Below are 26945 nucleotides of genomic sequence, written 5' to 3' on the forward strand. Positions count from 1 at the left end.
GTGGGATCTCTAAGTAGCTGGGACTAATAAGAGTCTCTTTAGGGAACTCCCCCAGGATGCATGGACTCTAGCTGTTTTTCTTCTTAAGTCATTCCAGGCAGAATTCAGATATCTGCTGGTGAGTGTGCTTAGTCAAGTTTGGGGCACATGCCCACCTGCAGCCTGGAGAAGGGAGGGGACCTTTGATTAGAGCCCCCAAACTGCACCTATGGAAAGAAAAATTGAAGGTTTGTTACCAGAAAGTGGGAATGAATGGATGCCGGGCAGGTAAAAACTACCGATGCCCCCATCTCTGCCTGACTTTAAACTTGCAGTAAAGTAAGTTTCTCTCACTCAGTATGCCTCTAGAGGAATTAACTGATTTAGTTTCTTTATCAGATCTGTTCCTTCATTCCTTTCAAGGTAATTACAGGCTGCTTTTTCCCTGTCTCATGACACTGATTATTAGCTAAAGCTAATTCATCAGCTAGATATAGGTGAAACACCTTTAGCTGTCTTTCAGGAAAAGCTTAGTAAATTATTTGTCATTCTCCAGCCCAAGAAATGTTCTCCCTGTAAGTAAAAGTTTATTAGATACCGTGAGAGGTCTCTGGGTTCAGCCATTTTCTGTCCTAGCTATAATTAGAAAGCTAGACAAATTATATCAACTCCTAGGGAAAAAATCCACACACATACTCTTTAATAAATCCAATTTACTCTATTTGCTTGGTATTAACAACTGTTAATGTTATGTCCAAATTCCCTTCCTTCCTCGTGGAAAAAACTCTATCACTACAGCCAATACATACAAATGGATAGTTAATTACTCTGCACAGAGGGTTATGCGATTCATCACTGCAATGAGGAAGTGAATGTTGCCAATATTCAGCTTTTTCCAAACTACATAGTGTTATATGGTTTATGTCCCAATCAATGGTGGCAAAGCTCCAGAAAGAAATACTACCTAGATGTCAGGGACTCATTAAACTAATCAGTCTGTAGTCCTTTGTCAGTGATTTCCAAACCTGGCTGTATATCAAAATCACTTGGTGACATTTAAAAAGAAGGAGAAGCAGGAAAAGATACAGCCTCCTGGTATACACCCGCAAAGCCACTGAATCAGAATATTCTGGGTTGGGTCAGGGACAAAGTCAGGGTTTCTCAGGGCCTGAGATTTGTACAGTTTGGGGTTTCTCTTTAAGAAAATGAATGCAAAATATCTTGCTTTAACCGATTTTACAAAAATATATGGCCATGTGAATACATTTCTAGGACCAGGCCCTGGTAAAGGTCCATGTAAATGATGGACCCTGAAGCTTAACCTTCATTAGCTTCAGGGTAGGTCTACCTGTGGGCTAGGGCCTAGGAATAAATGTGTGTTTGCATGTCTGCATCTGTGCCTGTGTGCACATGTGAGTGTGTGAACCTGTGTGCATGGTTCAAGCTCCCAGGTAAGAGGATCCAGGGCTGGGACTCTCTCTTCTCCCTCAAAAGCAAAAAGAATAGGAAAGTTTAGTGTTTTCTACATTTTAATCTAGTTCTGCACTAAACTTTAAAATCTCAGATTGAGATACTTTGAATTTCGTATTTTTATTTACTTTGCCCTTCTTATGGCAGAAATGCCCATCAGCAAGAATTATTGCCACTTTCTAAACTAGTCCATATACTGGACAACAACCCCTGAGTTACAGCTGCTCTGGTTATAGTCAGGGAGGAATAACTGAGCTCAACTTTCTGTGTTTCATTTTAGTTTACAAATAGCTTTTTGCTTTTTTCCCATGATTTTAGATATTGAATTTTGGCACCAGTAAGTGTGTTTGTTTGCCTTAAGGAGCGCTGAGTTGGAGAGAAATGGTATTATAGGAAATGTCAAGTTCTTCACTTTGGTAAAATTAAATGATCTGTCCAGTAGCACCTTTTTAAAAACTGGTTTGTTTGTTTCTATTTTTTTAATTTTTATTAGTTTCTGCTTTATAACAAAGTGAATCAGTTATACATATACATCTGTTCCCATATCCCTTCCTTCTTGCATCTCCCTCCCTCCCACCCTCCCTATCCCACCCCTCCAGGCGGTCACATAGCACCGAGCTGATCTCCCTGTGCTATACGGCTGCTTCCCACCATCTATCTACCTTATGTTTGGTAGTGTATATATGTCCATGCCTCTCTCTCGCTTTGTCACAGCTTACCCTTCCCCCTCCCCATATCCTCAAGTCCATTCTCAAGTAGGTCTGTGTCTCTTTTCCTGTTTTACCCCTAGGTTCTTCATGACATTTTTTTTTTCTTAAATTCCATATATATGTGTCAGCATACGGTATTTGTCTTTCTCTTTCTGACTTACTTCACTCTGTATGACAGACTCTAGGTCTATCCACCTCATTACAAATAGCTCAATTTCGTTTCTTTTTATGGCTGAGTAATATTCCGTTGTATATATGTGCCACATCTTCTTTATCCATTCATCCGATGATGGACAATTAGGTTGTTTCCATCTCCGGGCTATTGTGAATAGAGCTGTAATGAACATTTTGGTACATGTCTCTTTTTTTTTTTTTTTTTTTTGTGGTACGCGGGCCTCGCACTGTTGTGGCCTCTCCCGTTGCGGAGCACAGGCTCCAGACACACAGGCTCAGCGGCCATGGCTCACAGGCCCAGCCGCTCCGCGGCATGTGGGATCCTCCCAGACTGGGGCACGAACCCGCGTCCCCTGCATCGGCAGGCGGACTCTCAACCACTGCGCCACCAGGGAAGCACTACATGTCTCTTTTTGAATTATGGTTTTCTCAGAGTATATGCCTAGTAGTGGGATTTCTGGCTCATATGGTAGTTCTATTTGTAGTTTTTTAAGGAACCTCCATACTGTTCTCCATAGTGGCTGTACCAATTCACATTCCCACCAGCAGTGCAAGAGTGTTCCCTTTTCTCCACACCCTCTCCAGCATTTATTGTTTCTAGATTTTTTGATGATGGCCATTCTGACTAGTGTGAGATGATATCTCATTGTAGTTTTGATTTGCATTTCTCTAATGATTAATGATGTTGAGCATTCTTTCATGTGTTTGTTGGCAGTCTGTATATCTTCTTTGGAGAATTGTCTGTTTAGGTCTTCTGCCCATTTTTGGATTGGGTTGTTTGTTTTTTTGCTATTGAGCTGCATGGGCTGCTTATAAATTTTGGAGATTAATCCTTTGTCAGTTGCTTCATTTGCAAATATTTTCTCCCATTCTGAGGGTTGTCTTTTGGTGTTGTTTATGGTTTCCTTTGCTGTGCAAAAGCTTTTAAGTTTCATTAGGTCCCATTTGTTTATTTTTGTTTTTATTTCCATTTCTCTAGGAGGTGGGTCCAAAAGGATCTTGCTGTGATTTATGTCATAGAGTGTTCTTCCTATGTTTTCCTCTAAGAGTTTGATAGTTTCTGGCCCCACATTTAGGTCTTTAATCCATTTTGAGCTTATTTTTGTGTATGGTGTTAGGGAGTGATCTAATCTCATACTTTTACATGTCCCTGTCCAGTTTTCCCAGCACCACTTATTGAAGAGGCTGTCCTTTCTCCACTGTACATTCCTGCCTCCTTTATCAAAGATAAGGTGACCATATGTGCGTGGGTTTATCTCTGGGCTTTCTATCCTGTTCCATTGATCTATATTTCTGTTTTTGTGCCAGTACCATACTGTCTTGATTACTGTAGCTTTGTAGTAGAGTCTGAAATCAGGGAACCTGATTCCTCCAGCTCCATTTTTCATTCTCAAGATTGCTTTGGCTATTCGGGGTCTTTTGTTTTTCCAAACAAATTTTGAAATTTTTTGTTCTAGTTCTGTGAAGAATGCCAGTGGTAATTTGATAGGGATTGCATTGAATCTGTAGATTGCTTTGGATAGTAGAGTCATTTTCACAATATTGATTCTTCCAATCCAGGAACATGGTATATATCTCCATCTATTTGTATCATCTTTAATTTCTTTCATCAGTGTCTTGTAATTTTCTGCATACAGGTCTTTTGTCTCCTTAGGTAGGTTTATTCCTAGATATTTTATTCTTTTTGTTGCAATGGTAAATGGAGTGTTTTCTTGATTTCACTTTCAGATTTTTCATCATTAGTGTACAGGAATGCCAGAGATTTCTGTGCATTAATTTTGTATCCTGCTACTTTACCGAATTCATTGATTAGCTCTAGTAGTCTTCTGGTAGCATCTTTAGGATTCTCTATGTATAGTCTCATGTCATCTGCAAACAGTGACAGCTTTACTTCTTCTTTTCCAATTGGATTCCTTTTATTTCTTTTTCTTCTCTGATTGTTGTAGCTAAAAATTCCAAAAGTGTGTTGAATAATAGTGGTGAGAGTGGGCAACCTTGTCTTGTTCCTGATCTTAGTGGAAACTGGTTTTTAATCCTTCATAAAAGTAAAACTTGCCTAGTGTTGAACATTTTCGAATGCATAAATATTTAAGGAAATATATGTTACCTATAATCTCCCCAAAGATACCTACAGTCATCACAGTGTTTGACATACTAGAGCTACTCAATAAATATTTCTAGAATAAAAGAATAATATGAACTCTAGAGAATACACATAAAACCCCTTTCTGAGTTTTTTTCCCTAAGTGCCTGTAATTGTGGTATCTAAGATACCCATATGTAAATGAACATACCTTGAGTACTAACAAGTAAAGTCCCTATGCTAGACAATGATGATATAAAGATGAATAAAGGTGGCCTTTGCTCCTCTCAGTGGAATTTATATCCGGTAGAAGAAGCCAATAAATCCCTACCAATACAAGGACACTTAGACACACAGGGACGCCAAGAGCAGCTATGTAAAATCCCACGTAGGAAATTTCTTTCAAATCTAAGTGCCAAAAAGATTTCTTTTCTCTTGACATTCTTGACTGTTCTCTTTCTCTCATTCCATATCTACTCCATCAGCAAATATTGTTGGGCCCATATTTAAATTCTATTCATAATTCAACTCCTCTCCATCTCTATTATGCTGCCCTGGCCCAAGCCACTATCACTTCTTGTCTGGATAATTGCAATGGCCTCCTTATTGGTTTCGCTGCTTCTGTTCTTGCCTCCTTACACTCTGTCCTCAATCCAGAAGCTAGAGAAGTCCTTTGAAAATTTTTTAGCTCACGACGCTCTTCTGCCACAAATTCTCCAATGTATTCCCACTTCATTTAGAGTGAAAGCCAATGTCATTAAATTTGCCTGTAAGATGATTTTGTCCACCCCCTTTTCCATCAACTCCTTGATCTAAAATCTGCTGCTTGCCATCTTGCTCCTTTGCTCACTCTAGAACAAGCTAGCAACCTTCCCACCTCATGGACTTGGCACTAGGTTTTCTCTGCACAGAATGCTTTTCCCTCAGATACCTGTATGGCTTGAACCCCTCCCCTTCAGATCTTTGTTCAAATGTTACTTTCTCTGTGAGGCCTTCTCCTTCCATCCTAATTAAAATTAGAGCACTCCTACCTCTGGTCCCTGCTTTATTTTTCTTCAAAGCATTATTACCATCCAAAATATTATATAGTATTATTTATTTGTATTCATAATATGAGCTCCACGAGGGCAGGGGTTTGATCTCTTTATCCCCAGCTCCTAAAACATTTCCTGATGCATAGTAGGTGCTCAATTAGTATTGTTGAAAGAAAGAAGAGATAATATATTCACTCAGCTGACATCCCCACACGTTCTTTCTTCCTTTGGTTTCCTTCCCTTCAGTATCAAGATACTCTTATAATGTTTACTGGGCAGCTCGACAACACATATGTTGTCACTAACCTTGGTATTTCTTAAGTGGTAGTCCCTGAAATCACATCCTACTTTTCTGCACACTGGGGCAGATAGATGTTTGTATCTGACGCCTGCTTGAAACTGATGCCCTGTCTTTACCGTGGTGTGGAAAATTCAGTTCAGAAAGGTGGCCAAGGCAGATAGATGACAGAGACACTAATGTACTTTTCCATATCTATGAACCAACATATTTAAGCCCAGAATTCACTTCTCATAAAGTGAGGAAATCTAATATAATGTCAGGATTTTGAAAAGGACGCATAATTCTTTGATAAGTAATGTATGTATTTATGCAGGCTGGAATAAAAAAGAAGCATTGAACCAGGGACTTTAGGTTCTCAGCTAATGTTAGAGTGGCAAGGCTTTTTTTCTTCCTCATCTCAAATTCTAAAATTTAATAAGGAGATTGTCAGGGGAGCCTAACATTCCACTCAAAGGGTTGGTTACCACCAAATACAGCACCACTGAAAACCAGAGTAGTGGATCAGATTCCTGTTAAATGAAGGTTAGTTCTAAATGCACCCCTTGTTCATTACATTTTTGGATGTCACATATTCAGAAATAGTTTCTACTTACTCAATCAGATTTGTATCTTTCTGCATTAAACTAAAAATAATTAAGAAGGGATAAAGCAGGAAAAATACTTATCCTTGCTCCTAATGTATCAAAAGACCTTTATTTAAAAAATTCCTTCACTTGAACTTTTACTTTCCCACCAGCTTGTTTATCTCATAGGAAGGAAAGCAGACACAGCCTATAAATAGTGCTTGCATTTCTGTTTCAGGATGTATAGGGCAGGAGAGCCTCTTCCCAGGAAGGTCAAGGGCCACAGCCAGCTTGCTCCCTTTGTAAGTCAGACAATACTCGCATGTTGCTATTCTGAACTCATAAGCAGAGTTATGTAAAATAAATGCCCTATGTGCAGCATCTTGAAAATTCTAGCACAATTCAGTGTTTCCACTCTGTTATCCACCATTTTTGGACAATTTTCGTACAGATTTATTTTTCACTTGATTTTTAGAGATTTAGAGTTCCTAAGTAAAGCATACTCCACAGTCTTTGAAATTTCCAGAAGTAAATGAGCATTTGGAAACTTATCTATAACCTTATTTTTTCCCTGAGTTTACTTTATTATTTTAAGAAACTTCAAGACTTTTCATGTCTCCAGAGGATAGACTAAGTTTATTTTACTGGTAGTTTCCTTCAAATTACATGGAAAATTATCTGTTGTCTAGAAAGCTAGTTCTCTGCTATAGTCTAATAATAGAAAAATTATCTATGTGCTTTTCCTCTTCATCAATTTAATTTAATAGATATCTACTGAGTACTTACAAGGATAGAGGCACTAAGCTAGGATTTTTTAAAAATGTATGACACCATGAAAAGATTCACAAAATCATTAGTGCTTAGAGAAATGAAAATTAAAACCCCCAATCAGGCACCACTTCATACCTACTAGAGTGGCTGTAATCAAAGAGATAGACATTACCAAGTATTGGCAAGGATGTGGAGTCACTGGAACTTTCATATGCTGCAGGTGGGAATGTAAGATTGTATAGCCACTTTGGAAAACATTTTGGCAGTTTCTTAGGAAGTCAAGCATAAACTTAACCATATGACCCAGAAATCCCACTCTTAGGTATTTACCCAAATGAAGTGAGAACATATATTCACACAAAGACATGTGTGCTAATGTTCATAACAGCGTTATACCTAATAGCCAAGAAGTGGAAACAGCCCAAATGTTCATCTAGAATAGAATGAAATACTTTTCAGCATTGAGAATGAACGAACCACCAGTACACATAGCAATGTAGGTGAATCTCATTAACATGATGGACAGCTAAAAAACCAGAAACAAGTGTGTTGGGTGTTTGACTATTTGTATGAAGTTCAAAAACAAGAATACTAATCTGTGTGATGGGAAGTCAAGATAGTGGTTATCCTTTTGGGGGAATAGTAGTGACTGGAGTCGGGGATGAGGGTGCTTTAGGGGTGCTAGTCATGCTCTGTTTCTCAGTCCAGATACTGTTACACAGCTATGTTAACTTTGTCAAAATTCATCAAGTTGTACCTTGAGGATTTGTGTAATTTTCTACCTTTATGTTATACTTCCAAAAACTATATTAAAACTATAAAAAATGAGTGACACTTGATTTTCAGAGATTCAGGGGTCCTAGGAAAACACTCTCCATGTTCAGTGCTTCAAAGATTTTACAGTATTGGGGAAGACGGGCATGTTGATAAATAATTCTAATATGAAACGAACTCTGATAAGTGCAGCATTAGAAATATAAGTAAGTGCAGTGAAATAAAGAAAAATATTTACAAAAAAGCACAACTTGGAAAAATGTAAGGTGTAGTCACTGTTGGGTTTGCTACATAATAATGGGAGGAACAGAATAATGTTTAAAAGTGGAATTAAAGCTATAAATAAGAAATAAAGGGATTAAAAGCATTGGATTATGTACAAGAAGTCGTAACTGTTTGAGAGGCAAAGTTGTTTTAAAATATCAGAACACATAAGTTATTTATATCCTTAAAAATGAGTTCTTTTGTTTTTAGTTGACTGACTTTGCTGGAGTTGTAGGTTTCTCTGTTCCAGTGGTTCTCAGCCTTGACTTCACATTGGGATCACAGGAGCTTTTATAGCTTCTCCTGAATCAGAATCTCCAGGGGTGAGACTCGGGCATCTGTACTTTTTTTAGGCACCTGTGATTCTCCTGAACTGCCAGGGTTAGGAGCCACTGCTGTAGTCCCTGCGGGGTAGAGGGAGCCTTTGCAGGGACCATGATGCAATAACAAGTGTCTCTGAAAGCGCCGTTCCTTTGTTTTGGGGGCTTCTGTGGCTTCCACAAAGAAGAGCACTTTTCCTATTTATCTCTCTGTATCCGTGCCAAGAAATTTCTTTACAAATGGCTTTTATCCAAGTATTACATGAAAGATGTTAATCCTACTGTTAAATTTTAACCCTGATTCTTTCATGCACTAGGGCATTTCTTCTGATTTTATTACAGGTACATAGATCTACAGCAGATGATAGAACTGGAAAGGACAAAATGGCACATGCAGGTCACTTGTTAGTGCACTCATATGACTAATCTTTCTTCTATGCGGAAAAAATGTATTTTTAGTCCTAACATTTATATATCAGATCTTACAGTGTAAAAATAATACCTGCTTTCACTTAGAAAATTTTAATCCTCTACTTAGTTCGTTCACTTGGTATCTCTTATTAACTTGTCCATGTTTTTTTCTCTTTGCTTTCAAACAATTTTAGAATTACAGACAAGTTGCAAAAATAGTAGAGAGTTCATGTATACTCTTCATCCAGCTACCTCTAATGTTGACGACATATAACCACAGTACAGTTATCAAACTAGGAAATTAACTTGAAACAACAAGATTAACTAAGCTACAAATCTTACTTGAATTTCACCAGGTTTTTCCCTAATTTCCTTGTCTGGTCCAGGATTCAATCCAGCATCCCACATTGTATTTAGTTGTCATGTCTCATCAGGCTCCTTTAATCTGTGACAGTTCCTCATTCTTTTCTTATACTCCATTATCTTGACTCTTTTGATGAGTACTGGTGAATTATTTATAGAATGTTTCTCACTTTGGGTTTGTGTGATGTTTTCTTATGAGTAGATTGAAATTATTCATTTTGGTGAGAATACTGCAGAAGTGATCAGGTGATACAGTATATCTCTATATGTTATTACTGGTGATGTTAACCTTGATCATTTGGGTAAGGTGGTGTCTGCTGGGTCTCTCCACTATAAAGTTACAATTTTCGGTAGTTGATAAATATCTTTGGCACTATGCCAATATTCTGTTTCACCTCAAACTTTCACTCGCTGATTTGAGCATCCATTGGTGGATCTTGCCTGCAATCATTATTACTCTAGTCTTCGCCTGATAATGTTTTTTTTTTTTCCCTCATTCCTTATACATTTATTAATTGGAATTCTTCTGTAAGGTGCCCTTCCTTGGCTATTTTTTTTTATTTATATCAGTGTGAATCTGTGAATGCTTATTCAGTTTTCTGAATTATAATCCAGTACTATCATTATTTATTTTGCTGCTCAAATTGTTCCAGCTGTGGCCATTAGTAGCTCTTTCTGATTGGATCCTCTGTCTTTTTGATGTACCCTCACTCTTTTTTAAGCACTTCTTTTTTATACGATCACAAGATATCCCAGAATCATCGTCTATTTTCCCGGCCCCAGTTCTGGAATCAACCATTTTTCTAAGAAGCCCTGATTTCTTTTATTCACTTTATTGGAGAATGATACTTAAAAACTAAGATCTGGGTGCTAGTAGATCATTGCTACTGGGGTATCCTTGCTCCGAGTTCCTCTCAGCAGAAAGAGCTAAGAAATGTATGTATGTATACTAAGCCATGCATGCATGCACATACATCATATTTATTATTTCTACATGTATTTTTCTATAATGTGTGTATAAAACACCATGAGTTCTTTCTAATATCTCTGATTCCAGTTCAATACCACAAGGTTCATTATAAGCCTCCCCCCTTTTCTTATTTGTAACTCCTTTCCCTAACAGTGAAAAGACTGGCTCTCATTGTTTATAATCCTAGATTATGCGTAAAGTAGTTACTGAATTGCTAACTCACACCCCTGTGAGAAATAGATTTCCTTACTAGAGTGCAGTATTTGCTGACAGTTCTTTTTGGTTTTCACTTTACAATATCCAGTCAAAATCATGTTTTCCGAAGCCACTTAATTCTTTTTTTTTTTTTTTTTTTTTTTTTTTGCTGTACACGGGCCTCTCACTGCTGTGGCCTCTCCTGCTGCAGAGCACAGGCTCCGGACGCACAGGCTCCGCGGCCATGGCTCGTGGGCCCAGCCGCTCCGCGGCATGTGGGATCTTCCGGGATCGGGGCACGAACCCGTGTCCCCTGCATCGGCAGGCGGACCCTCAACCACTGCGCCACCAGGGAAGCCCCGCCACTTAATTCTTAATTCCCATCCCCTTTGGTGTGGTTATATTATTTGTTGGGGCCATGTTGTTCATTTGTAACACAGTTAGGTTCATTTGTTACTGTTGGTATTCCACTTGGGGTTCCCCATCCTGGCTGGTTTAAATTTTTAATTTGGGGAAGTATGTAAAGCATTACTATGGCTCAGAGAGTCAAAGCTCTAGCCAAAGAGAGAGTCTAAGAAGTGTTTGTCCCCCTCACTCGCCCACCCTCACCTCCACATTCCATGCCCCCTTCTTTTCTCCCCTTTCCCACCAACCCCCTATAGTTAAACAGTCTCTGTAGTTTCTGGTGTGTCTTTCCCATATTCTTTTTTCACAAGTGAGCAGATTCATGTTTTTGTTTTTGATTAGTTTTTTAATTGCATTGTCTTTTGGATGGTGGTAGCACATCATGTAAACTCTTTTTTGCACTTTGGTTTTTTCACTGAATGATTTGGAAGCTCCTAGTGATCTTCCCCCATTAATTTTTTTTAAAGCTGCATAGTGTTCAACTGTGAGGATGTAGCATAGTTTATTTAACCACTCTCCTATGTACGGGCATTAGGGGCTGTTTCCATTATTTTGCAATTACAATCAACGCTTTAATGAGTAAACTTGTATGTGTGTAATTTTGTATAATTAGAAGTATATTTTCAGGATAGATTCCTAGAAATGGAGTTTCTTCGTCAAAATTAACTACGTATATGCTCATGTCTTTCAGTCACTCTGTATGCCTATGGAAACACCTTTTAGTGGGTTAATGTATATCCTTGATCATCATATGTTTCTGAATTACAGCTTTGAATTTTTGTAACTTTTTAAAACTTAACTTTATTAGTTACACTTAGCACATTAAAAAGTGCATTAAAATGGCATTGGGATAAGGAATTAGTCTTGCATAATTTATCCCTTTTCAAGGCTTAATAAATACCATTATAATGTGTCAACAGCCCCTAGTGAAGATAGTAATCATACATTCCATTTACAGCCGTATCATCCCAGGTGCAGTCTGTAAGTTTGTGATCACCGATGGAGAGCAGGCAGTTCAAGAACTCTAGCAGTGACATAATGACTAAGTATTTATATAATGGTCCCATTTGCCCAGAGCTTCTTATTTTTCAAAACTCTTCCAAGTCTTTTCATTTTCAATCAACTGCACCACTGTAGAATGGCGTGGGAAAATATCGAATAAATCAGTATTTTATTTATGTAGTACATTTATGTAGTGTGAAGTCCCTTACATGTATTATCTCATATGAACCTCAGACCAACCCTGTGAAGTAGACAGGACATATAGTCACCATCGCTATTGTGCAGGTGAGGAAGCTGAGACTCAGGAAAGTTAAATGTCATCCTGAGGTCAACATCTACTAAGTAGTGAGGCCGGAAATGAATTTGAGACTCTACCACAGCTAGCTCATGAAAAACAATAAAAAAATATATCCAAAGGTAGGATATATTCACAGAGAGGTAAATTACTCAGTATATATTTCGGGATTTAAAGATACTCTTGGACCCTGTTTTATAGTCACAGGGTGATACTTGGCTACCTGGCTACCTATGAGCAGTAGTGTTTAAATTTTGAGTGAAGGTAAAGGGAAATACATTCTGAACATACACAGGCTCCTCTACCACCCTGGATGCTGCTGCTGTGAAAGAATGAGCCCTGGCTTTGGAGCCAAACTATCTCCATTTGCACCCTAGTTTTGCCACTTAATAGGCATGGGGCCTTGGTGAGGTATTTAACCTTAGTTTTCTTACCTCTACCATGGATATTGTTTTTGCAGTGCTGTTGGAGGGATGAAAAGTAACTTCACCAGGAAGACTCTCCCTGGTGCCATGTAAACGTCATTCTTACAATGATCATTCCATTTCCTTCAAAGCACTTGTTACAATTTAGAATTATATATACTTTTGTGTCCACTTCACATCTCTCTCTTCTTCTAGAATATGGGCTTCATGACATCAAGGACTCTGCTTATTCTTGCTACTCCGTGTATGTCTTATGCCAACCCCAGTGCTACTAATCATGGAATGAATATTTCTGGAATAAATCTGCCACTTCCTTGTACTCGTTTTTATTTCAGCCACACGGAATGACCTGCAGCTCCCCAGTCCTTTCACATCTCTCTGCCCTTACATATGCTATTTCCTTAGCCCACCATAGTCACGCCTTTGTTTTTCTGGAGAATCCTTAGTCATCCCTCAAGACCTAGCTTAACTCTTCCATGAGGGCTCCCGTGATCTCTCTCCTCCCCTGAAGAGTGAGGGGCTCGCATGCCCCTTGGCATGCCTCTATAATAGACCTAACCACATTATAGTCATTGGCATGTTCAACTAATATTTTTAAGAACTGATTCTGTACCAGGTGTATGCTAGATGCTGGGGATACACCAGTGAATAGGAAATCCATCATTCTAATGGGAGAAGTGAGGTGCAAAAAAAGTACATAACTGAACAAATAAATAGTAACTTTTCCGATATCAGAAAATGACAGGGCGATCGGTTCTGAGAAGCTGACCTTTGACTCAAGATCTGAAAAGTGAGAAGTTAGGGATGGGAAGAGATGGGGGATGAGCATTGTGTTGTGACTGTTTACTTGGTTGTTCCTCATTTCCACCCAACCGTCCCTCCCCCCGCCATCCCCACTGAACTGACCTCTGAGCTCTGTGAACCTTTCTGTCCCTGTGACCGAGCACAGGCCAGGTGTGTCACACCACAGTTCCATACGCTGGCAGTGCAGCATGTTGGAATTGCCAGGTGCCTGGGCCCATGATTCTGAACTAGTAGATCTAATGTGCAGCCAGGACTGAGAGCCGGCTCTCAGCTTACTTATCTACTCCCCACTTACTATCTTGTGATACCAGGAAAGGTGTTCCATCATTCTGTGACTCAGTTTCCTGATCTTTAAAATGGAACTACCAATAAGACTTTGTAAGGTTGCTGTGAGGATTAAATGAGATAATGCACCTAAAATTCTTAGCCCAATGCTTAGCACATGGATAGTCAATAAGTATTGGAGAGAAATGCTCTAGGGTGAGTGTTCGTGAGGTGTTTGTTGAGTAAATGAATGAGTTAAGGAAAAATAAAATTTAATTCTTCAGTAAATAGAACTATGGCAAAACAAAAACTGAATACCTTGATTTATCTTCGGTTGTCTTATTTACTGTTTGTTTTAATTTGGACAAGAAAGAAAAAAAAAAGGAAAATACCAAACACTAGTGATTTTAGCATCTGGACTTAATAGCTGTTAACTCTTCATTTGCTTATCAAGCAGCCTCTGGAAACTCCGCAGATCACTTGATTTACTGTTTTCTGGATAGTGCAGGGCTTTCACATTCCAGTCTCAAACCTCAGTAAAAATACGCTATCCACTAATGTGAAGTCATCCTGCATCTTGTGCTCCATCTTTTGAAATCACAGTTTGAGCACTTTGTATTGAAAGGAATTTCTTTTTGCACCTTCTACTTCTTTTATCATACAAGATCCTCAGGATATCATAACCAATGAAATTTATGACAATATCAGAGAGAACAATAGTTTTCTTAGGTCAGGAACACCGATGGGATTAACCTGGGATATTGCTTATACTACACGAAAATATCACTCAGACCATTCAGCAAACCTTTGCAGATTTCCCCTGCCCCGCCCCACCTCCTTGGAAAACTAAATGCCAAAATAGCATGTGCACAGATGAGAACATCAACAAATTGATAACATGAGGAACTTCCAGGAAGTTTTTTCTTCCTTTATAGCATTTTCACTGGAAAACACTGGGATCATGATTATTGTTTTTATAAACTTTAAATATCTGGCTACTTCGGAGTGCTTTGATACTTGAATGCATGGGCATGAGTTTTCTAGTTTAAAAAAATTACTTAGGTAATTAGCAAAGAGATTTTGCCAAGTGTTTTTTTTCTGCAAGCTATAAGTAAGTCAGAAAGAGAAAAACAAATATCATATATTAACGCATATATGTGGAATCCAGAAGAATGGTACACATGAACCAGCTTGCAAGGCAGAAATAGAGACATAGATGTAGAGAACAAACGTATGGACACCAAGGGGGGAAAGCGGGGGTGGAGGCGGGGTGGGGTGGTGGGATGAATTGGGAGATTGGGATTGACATATATACACTGATATGTATAAAATAGATAACTAATAAGAACCTGCTGTATAAAAAAATTAAAGTGAAAAAAGTTAATGTTTATTTACATGAGTAATGCACTCTGCTCTTATCAATCTAATCAATTGGAAAATATCATCTGCTTTTAATGTCACAGAAACCAACTCATCCTATCTTAGAATGAGGAAATAATTAGCAAACAATTTATTATTCCTTTTTAACGTTTTTGGCATTGTTTTCAGGGTTTTCATTTACAAACCAATGCACCGTAAATTTTTCTGGCTGGAGGTATTGAAATCTGTTTTCCTGTGCTGCAAAGGTAGAAGTGTGCACGTCTATTTAATCAGAAGTCTGTAGCAAAGAGCCAAATTCACCGACTGGTTGCTCTGACAGGGAGATGGGTTATGGAGCTTTGCAGTGATAAGTAATACACATCATAGATTATGGGCTAAGCATCTGCACGTCAGTAGTGGTACAGTGCTAAACAGTCAAGAAGACTAGAGATGCTGTCGTAATGTTCAGATGACAGGCTTCATTTCATATGTTAATAGAAGGAAGACTTTTGATATGGTGAGGAAATTCCCCATAACAAATGCATTCCCTTTATTGTGCTCTAGCATAGCACCAATTAAATTCAGCTGTATGTATAATGTACATTTAATTCCTAGCGGTCCCAAGAAGGACTAACGTGAAAAATATTATATACTCTTACATTTTACAGATCATGAACAGATGGAAAAAAATGCCAATTGGTAAAGAAATTCATATGCAGTATAACACACCTCAAAATGGTGTTTACATGGGTTCTTCTTTTTTCTAATTATTAAAGTTATCTTGGGTAAAATTTAATTACTGCTTAGGGTTTTCTGTAACGTTATATGTGTAATTCATTTTAATTTATCCCTTCTGCAGATACGAATGTTTGGAAGTACAGGTAACCTTGTAATGAGTAAAACTGATAAAATGTTGTGTTCCAATGAAAGGGAAATTATGGCATGATTATTCACTTTGTGAAAGGGTTTGTCATAGAGCAAGCTTTCCTAAAGCATTTTAAATTGAATTTCGTTTACAAAACATTCATTTACACACAACATTTCAGGAACAAATTTAGTGAGGAAATGAGAGAAATAGTCATAATGAGATAGAGATCCCTTACCCTGCTAACATTTATGCTTGCTTTCTTCCCCTTTGTCCCTCCCTGCAGCACTGATAGCCATTGGGCGATACAGCATGACAATAGAGACTGTGGATGTTGGATGGTGTAAAGAAATTACAGACCAAGGAGCCACCCTGATTGCACAGAGCAGCAAGTCTCTAAGATATTTGGGGCTGATGAGATGCGATAAAGTAAGAGTTGCCTATCAAGTTTCTTTTCTACATATCACTGTAGTTAATAGCTTGATATTATATTCTTCCTCTCTTCCTATATATTTATATGTTTGTATACACATATGTGCATATACCATTACACTGTAAGTTGCCTGGTTTTCTAAACTTATCTGAGATTATTTTTGAATTTCTCTGTTTAAAAATGAATTTCGTGCTTATGCAGAAAGAAAAAACAATCATACACACGCTCAGCTTAGATTTTGGCTTCCTATCCATAAGTCTATGGACCACAATTAAAAATGTTTCCATGGCACACTGCAATGTGCACGGTCTAACAGTAAAATTTTGTTCTGGGTTCCAAGTTTCCTACAACAGTAAGATGGAAACACAGTGCCAAATTGTTTTGTCGCAATCTGAAGTGTGTGATTTCAGTGCTCAACATCTATGTATTCTGGCCATTTGGGGGCAAGAAAGGGCCAGTGAGGGAATGTTATGTGGGAATTTGCCTCTCTCCACGTTTCAGGCGCCACTTCTCGCACATGATGAGAAACAGTCCCAGAGGCCCCACGGGAGGTCAGTGGAGCTGGCCAGAGACGTGAGCATGAGTTTGAGAAATTGTGCTGCATTTACTAAAGATGATCAAAACCTGAATTGATAACCAGGCATTAGAGAGGTGCCTTCCCCTTTGTCGCTTTTATGTTTTCCCCTATAACAAGTCTAGGAAGTAATCATTTGTACTGTGAAGGGGAGAAAATAGAGGCTCAGAAAGACCAGGCACTGGCCCAAGGCCACTCCTCCAAGACTTTACCCCAGATCTTCAAGTCTGTGTCCAGTGCCTGTGGCAAACCCTGGGGGCTATCTCCAGGCAAGGGGATGCTTCCTTGGAAAAGACCCACCTCAGATACTTGCTCCAAAAGTGCTGGCATCATGTAATGATTTACACATGTGTGCTACTTTTACAATTGGTGATTAGGGACAAATCTAGCAAATCCAACAAATGAGAGTGAAACTAAAAATGTATGCCTCTCAAAGGACATGCATTTTCTAAATGTAGCAAATCTGGGGGCAAATAAGAAGAATGGTCCAAGATCTTTGTCATTTTTGTTAATTGACCTAGTTCTTTTCTCCATATGCTTTACAATCCCAACTTATACTAGGCCTTTGCCAGTTAGTTATGTTTAGAGAGATTTTATTATATATTCTAAGCCCAGCCTAGAAACCGACTGACTTTGTTACTAAGCAACAGCGGAGACCCAGGGGTTGCAAGTCTCCCTCAGATTTCACTACTAACTAACCTAACACTGCTACTAACCCTGTCACTTTAAAATGACTTCTTTTAAAACAGATAAAAGGGTCCACAGTAGGCAGAGTGTTCTAGAAACACTAAACAGTGACAGCAGAGCTTCTCAGCTTCACCAGAAGGAATTGCTACATGAGAACTACCTAAGCAAGGATGCCAAAATGTATGCATTCAAAATGTATCTTTGTAGCCACAACCATTCTCAGAAGTCACCATGTTTCTAGTCCATACTCTTTAGATTTGTTGAGATCAGCTTCACCTTCAGAGATGAATTGTAGAAATTTGTGTTCCAGTTAGTGCAGAAGATTATTCCAGACATATTTGCTGACCAGCATTTTGCCAATTTTCAGTTAGCTAATGGATCCTTTTCTACCTAAATGCAAATTAGTCCAAAATGGGATCAGAAGGTGGTTTTGATGAGCAATATTCCTGAGGGTTTTAGCCCTTTCCTCAGGTGGCCTCTGAATCCTTTCTCCAACCAGCCTGCTGCTCGGAGAGCCCGTTGGCTCTCGCACCCAGCCGTCCGACCACAGCCTGGTGCAGCATGGCCCAGCCCTGCAATATGGCATCCTCAGACTTAAGGCAGCTCAGGGCCAAACACGGGAAGTTCTGTTAGGATGGAAGAAGTTTCCAAACCACACACACAGTGCACATAAAGCCTTGCGCTTAAAAGCCTACGGGTTTGTTTTTTTGTTATTGAGCTGCATGAGCTGCTTATAAATTTTGGAGATTAATCCTTTGTCAGTTGCTTCATTTGCAAATATTTTCTCCCATTCTGAGGGTTGTCTTTTGGTCTTGTTTATGGTTTCCTTTGCTGTGCAAAAGCTTTTAAGTTTCACTAGGTCCCATGTGTTTATTTTTGTCTTTATTTCCATTTCTCTAGGAGGTGGGTCCAAAAGGATCTTGCTGTGATTTATGTCATAGAGTGTTCTTCCTATGTTTTCCTCTAAGAGTTTGATAGTGTCTGGCCTTACATTTAGGTCTTTAATCCATTTTGAGCTTATTTTTGTGTATGGTGTTAGGGAGTGATCTAATCTCATACTTTTACATGTCCCTATCCAGTTTTCCCAGCACCACTTATTGAAGAGACTGTCCTTTCTCCACTGTACATTCCTGCCTCCTTTATCAAAGATAAGGTGACCATATGTGCGTGGGTTTATCTCTGGGCTTTCTATCCTGTTCCATTGATCTATCTTTCTGGAGGGAGACGCAAAAGGGAGGGGATATGGGAACATATGTATATATAACTGATTAAATTTGTTATAAAGCAAAAAATAAAATTTAAAAAAAGCCTACGGGTTGATTTAGTTGGTTGGAGATCTAGCGTGAGTAGCTCTTCTGTCTTTGACATTTGTATTATGCTGTCTGTCTCCAGATTTTAAAGTTATCAAGATTCAAAGGAAGATATGAGTAGCAAAGAAAAGAAGTTAGTAGTAGCCGAGGACATGGACACAGCCAGAGTTCAGGTTCAGATCTGGGCTCTGCACTTAGTTGTGTCATCTTGGGCAGTTATTTAACCTCTCTGTTTCGTTGTTTACTATGAGGATGATAATCGTGGAAATGCTACGAGCATTTAAATGAGTGAACATATATCAAGCCCTTAGAGTAAAGCTTGTTATATATAAAATGCTCAGTGTTAATGATTATTCTTATCATCATCATTATATTAACCTGTGTTTTGATATTTGAATTTCCAAATGAGAAAAGAAACTGTATTGCCCGCCATTTTGAAAGGAAATTTTAAAAAAGAAGAAAGAAATGAACTCAGATTAAAGAAGATGTTGCTCTTTTACTTTTTTCTCACTTAAATTTAAGATTATTATTTTCGACATAAATATATCAATAGTTACATTTTCAACACACTTTACGAAGGAAAACTAATGCCTCTGTGGGACAGTGTATTTGGAATCAACTTACTGATCCAGGCATAATGCTGAAGAAAGATTTGGCAGTGGGAGAAAAGGGTGGGTTGAAGATAAAACAATTCAAATAGGTAAGGAAACAAAAAGAAAGTATTAAGGAGAATAATGGAGATGTGGCTCCCTGGTGGTCTAGTGGCTAGGATAAGAAAAATAATGGAGAAAGAATAGAAGAACAGAAACAGGAAACAGTGAAATTACGATTAGGATACAGAGACAAAGAGCCACTGTCTGTCTCACGGTATCATCTGTGCCAACAAAGAATTAAAGAACAAAATTAATTTGGATCTATTACTCTTCTCCCTGTACCTTAATCTAATCTGCTAACCACTAAAAACTTGTTCATTTGAGTTCTCTTTCCCCTCTGCACACCAACTGGAGCTAAAGGAAGGGGCAAGAGACCTCACTGGTTTCCACAACTAGCCGCCTTGTCAGGCATGTTGCCAGTGGGATCCCTGCATTGGAGAGAGATGGGGTTTGTGATATCTGTGTGTCCCAGGGTTCGTGTCCTGCAATTCTGGGGTTCTCAGAAATATTGAAGGCTAATCATATTTTCTTTCATTTGGGGCCACTTATATTTGATTTGGAAGCTATACCAAATGTCTGCTTTTTTCCTCACTTGAGCTTCTGAAGAATTAAATAACGAAATGCATTGTATTTGTTGTAGGAAAAAAAGTGTTTTTCCTCTGTTTCTTTTTCTCCCATTTTCATTAGGTAGACAAAGAACAGATAAGAAACATTAAATGTATTCTTTGCAGATGAAAGCAACATGTATATAGATTATCAGTCAGGGTCTAAGCTAAACAGCAGTAAATTTGGCTGCAACATTGGTGACTCCTAGGAAGGAGTCCTCCAGCGGTTAGACAAATGCAGTGTTCCCCACACACTTGTAAAATTAGGAAGCGCGTTAAGAAGCCCCTGTTTGAGTAGCTTTTCCAATTGCTGGATGGATAAGCACGTTAGAGGCATTACTTTCGGTTTTGAAGCCGACGCCACTTAATCTCCTAAACTTTAGTGCATTGTAAGAACCCAGAGAAGAAAACGCTGTGTGAGACAGCTTTGATGAATTGGGGTGAACTTATATTCTTAAAGACTGTTCAAAGGCTTACTTGACCTTGGGAATTAGAGTTGACCCGAAATCACCTATCAACTTAACACGCATTTATTTGGTGATTTAGTTAAAACTACTTGTATAACCAACGGGACTGTCTAATAAGAGCAGTATGTTTTTTCTGCTTTCCACAATTACAGACAGTCAGTGGCTTTGGTCATAGAAATCATTTTCACAACTTCAGTGAATTCTAGATTCTATACAGATCTGTTTCTTCTACTAATATGATATTTTTCTCACTTCTTACATGGCAGTTTGGATGGAGAACAAAACTAAAAAGGACAAAAAGAAAAAAAAAATTCCTGGGAAAGCTGTAGGGCAAATGGAAATGCAATGTTCAATGTTAACGAAAAATGTTTGGGGTAACAGGGTTGATGAAAAGGGAGGAAGCCCAGTGGCATGGTATTGGCTGAGAAACCAGACCTCACCAGAGGCAGCCTGGCTGGTTTGGGAAACCTCAGTGATAAAATGTCACGGTGGAAACCTCTGCAGCAAGTGTTAATACAGAAGTTTGGAGACAGGGGGCCTGAATTATGAGCAGCAAATAGCATCATAAATGTAACAATTCTCAAATGCCAAACCCTTGTGAAAAGCAGTTGGATGAAGAAGTGCTGGAGCTTTTAAAAGCTCCCTTTCACTTTCTACTTTTTTTTTTAACTTCATGCAGAACTAATTTTATACACTGTTCGTTTGATTTGAAAATGCCAGCGTCTGGGGTATCATCAAAGAGCGTTATTGAGGGAGCCACTCTTGGCAAAGCATTTTGCTTAAAATGCTTATTAGTTCTTATGTTTCTGCGGAGTTGTCAATAGGAAGGAGAAAGGGTACCTTGATTTACCTAACTGCGTTCCTCTGCCTTTGCCCAGAGCAGGTAGCAGCCCTTCTGCTGGGAAGCTACCTCTCCTTGGCCTGTAGAGACGCCAGGAGGGCTGTGGGGGACACATTACTTAAGGAATAGACATAAATAGATTTTGAAAGGTCCACCCCAATGTCCTATGACCAAAGCCTCTTGGAATTTCTTTGATTTCTAGTTGACATAAATTAGAATTACACAGGCGTGAAGAGTCCACCCAGAAAAGATCAGAGAGGCTGCTGGGGGAGGAGATCACCTCTGTGTGATCCTATTGACTATCCAGCTGCCTTCAGGCCAGGGGCCTCTGTGGAGGCTGACTATTATTGATCCACACCATGGAAATAATCAAATTAATTCATTTCTCATCAAACTGCCACTGCCAAGACCTTTCTCCTCACCTGGCCTAATTCCTGAAGTACTTGGTGGAGGAATGAAACATGATTTTTTTTCATAAGAAAAGATTTCTTCAGGTCATAAGGAATCCTTGTTTTTGCACAGAGTTCCTCATTGAAATGGTAGAGAGATTGAATCAAGTCAATGAGAAGTCAATACAGAAAGCAAGTAATAGCAACCAGTCAGCTCTTTAAAGCCAGGAATCTGCTTTGCAACCTTAAAATCTCAAGGGCCAAGTTTTATGTGCCCATTTTAATGTAAAAATATTCAGGAAGAATTGACCACTGCATTTTTCAGGAAGTAATTATGGCAAGAGAAAGCCTCAACAACGTAAAGATTTCTGTGGGGAAAATGGAGTTTTTATCAGCTTGTTTAGGAATCATGAGCAGGAAAGCCCTATGGGGAAAATAATACAGGACTCTGTAACTAATATACAGAACTAACTGGAAAAATCAGTTTAAGGCAATAATAATTTGTGGGGCACTGTGTCTAGGACTGTTTGGGTAGCAATTCAGCCATGAAACAAAGTGCGTACCTGCAGGGACTCCGCTCTCCCCACAGTGTATCCACAGCTGTTTCCAGATTGCCCATGGCCAAAATTGAATATTGCAAAGTATGCCTTATCAAAAAAAATAAAGTGAAAAAAAACAAAACAAAACTTTCTCTCCTAATAAGACAGGAGTGGTCTGACTGTATCAGATCGTGCAGTCCTATAGATCATGGGAGACAATAACCACTGCCCTAACAGCCCCCAATGCCATGCGTGCCAAGAGAAAGGGGAGATGAAAAATGGGGAGAGAGTATGGCTGGGGCTCTGAAATCTGCACTTAAGTCCTTCACTTGAAGTATCAGCATCTTGTTCCTTTTGCTGATAAAACAGTTTCTTCCAGTGATTTCCGCACAGGAATACTTTAAAACACATTTTTACAACCCTCTCCTGACTATTGCTGGTAATTGAAACAGGGAAAAACACATCAGCTGAAATTCAGAGGTTATCTCTCAACCTCATTTTCGCCAAGTTCCCATCACTTCTTCTTCCAGCCCTCCTCACCTAAACTTCTACGAAGTGGTAACTGAAAGGCCTTTCCTGTATTTAAGTAATAAAGCAAGAGACACTGGTGTGGAGCTTTATGACAGAGGTTAAATTGGTGAGCACTAGTGTCAAATCACTACGTTTTCAAATTCTACGTCCTTCACTTTACTATCTGTGGGACTTTGGACAACTTAATCTCTAAAAGCCTGTGTTACCATCTGAAAAATGGGGGTAATATTTACCTCAGGGAGTTGTTATGAGATTATATGAGATATTGCAATAAAGCACTTAGCCTAATGTCATGTACTCTGTAAGCACTCAGTAAATGTCAACTATTATAATTATTATCATTATTATTTATTCATGTATACACGGCTGCTCTGGAATCCTATCTGATACTTAACCATGATATGAACTGCCTAGTTCATATATGCTAGCCATGAATATAAATTCACATGCTAAGATCTTCCAAAGAAAACTAGGCCCCTGAGACTTAGACCGCAATTCTTAAAAAAAAAAAATACGATCCATTTTTATTTTTTAATAGTTAGGACCCATTAAATTACAGTGAAACTTACAGAGGAAGAAGAAACCTAGAGATCAGCAGGGCTCTGTGAACAGAGAGAGTAAGTAAGAGTAAGACTCAGCAAGTCTGACCGCCAGTCAGTTCCAGGCTGGTTTGTTTCTTCAAGAAAAACGGCATCTCCCTGGAACTTTTTAAGGGAGTGTGCAAGTAGTTGCTTATGTTTTGCTCACTTCTGTTACGGGATGGATGTATAGTGAAATTGTTGTTTTTTTTTTAAAAAAAGGAGGCAGGAGGGGCCTACTGCTCCCCAAATGCTGTGGGGTGAATAGAATGTTACGTTGGTCTTTGCCTGAAGGCTCCCTGGAGCATCATTGCTTTGCAGTAAATAATCTCCTTGGGACTTTGATTTGGCTTAAGTAATTATAAGAAAGAATTAGGTTGCAGGATCATATTATTTTTCTAATTTAGGAATAGAAAAGGTAACAGCAGTTTCTTAATGGAGCTCAGATTAGATCCCAGAACTCCGAAGCACCTGACTTCACAAAGTAGAAACAAGGACAGCCTGCTGAGGCTCAGGAGACTGGAGGACTGTGGCTCCGTGGAAAGGAACGGGCCGGCCCGCCCCCGAGGCCCAGCCACTCAGCAGCAGGTTACCGGGGCCCACCGTGCTGGGTCTAGTGAAAACTTTGTTTGGCAAGTAGTTTTTCAAGAGAAAACCTAAGCTTCCTTCCCCAGCGTCCAATTTTTATTATATATTTTATCCATTTATTCAAGAAATATCTATTGAGCTCCTTACTGTGTTCCAGTAACTGTAATCGGAGACAGGTCAGAAAAAAACAGTGAACGAGATAGAGTTCGTACCCCATGGAGCCTGCAGCCTGCTGGGGAAGACAGACAAGTAAATGGGCAGTTACCGTGCTATCAGACTGCAAATTAATTTTCAAAAGCAGCACCCGCGATTCTGTTTCTTCTACATGAAGAACTTCACTTTGGTCCCACCTGGCTTTCAGCTATGGTCCTCTACAGTTTTATCTTTCTGGCACTCGACCGTTCAGTTCCTGAAAAGGACTGACTGTGAACAGTTGTCCTTACTTTTCACCACTCCATACACTCTCTTTCTGTTCTGCAAGGTCACCAGTGACTCCTGTGTCACCAAATCCAGTTTCCATTTCTCTGACCACAACTTGCTCCATCTCTGAGCAGCCGCATCCACATGGTAACCACTCCCTCCTTAGCGAGGATGCTTTTCTCTTGTCTCCAATGTCACCACACCCCTGGCTTTTCTGTCTCCACCTCCCATACTGCTTCTCTGTGCCTCTGTTCCCTCATCTGTAAAGTGGAAATAAAAATAGCAGCTATCTCCTAGGCTGTTGAGAGGATTAAGTGAGTTAATATGTGTAAAATTCCTTACATGAAGTAAACAGTGAACATTAGCTCTTACTTGTAGTGGTGGTGAATTCTTACATTCTCATCCCCATGACTCCACTCCTCCTTGGAATATAAGATCCATGGGCTTCTAGTCTATGTTATATTGCCAGGCCCTACCACAGTGGCTGGTACGTAACAGATGCTAAACAAATATGTGTTGGATGATGGATAGATGGATTGGGGGTTATTTCTCATCTGCATTCTGTGTGGCCCCAAGGTTCCGAGGAGGTTCCTCAGAGCCTCTAGGAATGACAGAGTGGCTAAGAGGCCGCGGTGCCTGGTCGCACCTAACATCAGCCAGAGCAACCCCACTTATATTGCTTTATCCGGTTATTTATTTGGTTTGTATACTTACTACTTTGGTGTGCAGAAGTATTGTACAGCCAAAAGCAAGTTTGAAAACCATTAGATCCCACTGCCTCTGAATAATTTGATAGGTAACAAAAAGTATCTAGACGGAGGGAAATAAATAAGAAAGATGACACCTTGGATTTAATACCAGTTTCCTGTAGCTGGGGAATTCTGAGTGCAGCCTTAAGGGTTCAGGTCAGTCAGGGACAGAGTTCAGACATCTGCTGTGTGACGGGACTCAGCATCCTTCAGAGCCTAACCCTGAAATGCTCTGATTTATGTAGAGTCTCTCTTCTGAAAGCCAAAAATATCACTTATTTTCAGGTTTTTTTAATTTTAATTTATGGATTTATCACTTTTATACAGAATACATTTTTGCTGCTAATAAACTTGTTTTAGGAAACAGGTCAAATCCATAAATTCTACCTGATGGAGACTCAATTTTAGAGAGATTTCTTTTTCGTCAGGTGTCCACAGGTAATTACCACCGTCCTAGACTTTATGGAAGAAGATAAAAACTGAAATCAAGAAAGCCATTACGCACAAAAGAAAACATAATTTTTGGTTCTGAGAGTTTTCTCCCTCAATTGTGTTTTTTAGCTTAACTTTGCAAGTTTAATTTAGAAACACGCAGATGTGTTCTGTAAATACATTACACTTACCACTCACTTAGTGACAGTGTTAATTATCTTATTAGGACCCAGGTTTTCTCAAATAGTCTTTTACTGAATCATTTAGAGCGCCACCAAGACTCCCCAAGTGGCTTTCTCCATCCTCGTGTCCCACACATGTCAATTTTGGTTCTAACCTGCACTGCACATGCAAATCTATACCAAAAATGTACAGACTTGCACGATGGGTCAATTCCATGCGTTTGTGGCCTCAGAACGTCCTATGGAATACTGTGTACCTGGAGCTTCCAATTGGCTTGAAACATCCTTCTGGGTGAAGGATCACTTGGTGAAACAGGGAATGAAAATGTCACTAATTTTTCTCTCTGACAGTCTAGTTTTTGAACTCCTGTCACACTAATCTCTAATTAGAGGCTTCAGGTTGGTGAGCCCCGGTTCTCACTTAATATTGCAGGCGTTTCTGTGATCTCCATCCTCCCAGGTTCTTTGCAACTTTCTCACCATACTAATTCAAGTGAACAGAAGCAATGCTAGTGTTAACAGGAAACCCACATTTCATGAAAAAGAGACAGCATGAATCCAGGCCTGTTGTGATATTGACAGAGCATGGCACTTCCAGTCACTGCAGATCCTGAAATGGAATGACTGCATTTGACAAAGTTGACTGAATTTATGAGCCTGCCTCTGTCAGGTTCATTGCATTCTCAGTATCTGTCTCCTTCTACACTTTGGGATTTTTAGATGAGTTTTTTGCCACCCAAAAGTAATATTTCTTACCTCTATATAAAAAAAAAATACATCCTTAAAGGCCTCAGGCTCTTGGTATGAGGTTCATGCATGAGGCATAGTGCATTATGGGTGTCCTATAATCAGCTGATGCCCATAATTTAGCAGGTGGCTTTTAGGCTCCAATAAGATAATCATTTTCTTTTAAAAATTATATTACTCAGTTATGTGTGCCCTCTCCTCCCACCTCTTGAGTGGTCCTTGAGGAAGCACTACGTCCTTGTGTGAACTGGGTTTAGGGGAATCTTTCTCTCCGTTAGCTGTTGGGAAGGTCAGGTGGCCACCTCCTTTGGCTGTGCCCTACTGGAGATGGAAGGCCAAGGTGGAAGGACAGGAAACCAGTCTGTTTTTACTACACTCAAAGAATATACATTTTGTTTCAGACAGTGATGAATATCTGA

The 26945-nt window shown here is 39.2% G+C and overlaps 1 protein-coding gene across 1 annotated transcript in view; it reads left to right on the forward strand.

The window, feature by feature from the left end:
- The window catches only part of FBXL17 (F-box and leucine rich repeat protein 17), a gene marked incomplete at both ends in the record, with an annotated part of 498430 nt that overhangs the window by 462087 nt on the left and 9398 nt on the right, over positions 1-26945 (forward strand). Inside the window, one exon of the mRNA XM_079702400.1 lies at positions 16088-16230. Within this exon, the coding sequence (XP_079558526.1) occupies positions 16088-16230 (143 nt within the window). The remainder of the gene's footprint in view (positions 1-16087; positions 16231-26945) is intronic.

The sequence above is a fragment of the Hyperoodon ampullatus genome, assembly GCF_949752795.1.
Source record: "Hyperoodon ampullatus genome assembly, chromosome: 4".
In the NCBI taxonomy this organism is placed as follows: domain Eukaryota; kingdom Metazoa; phylum Chordata; class Mammalia; order Artiodactyla; family Ziphiidae; genus Hyperoodon; species Hyperoodon ampullatus.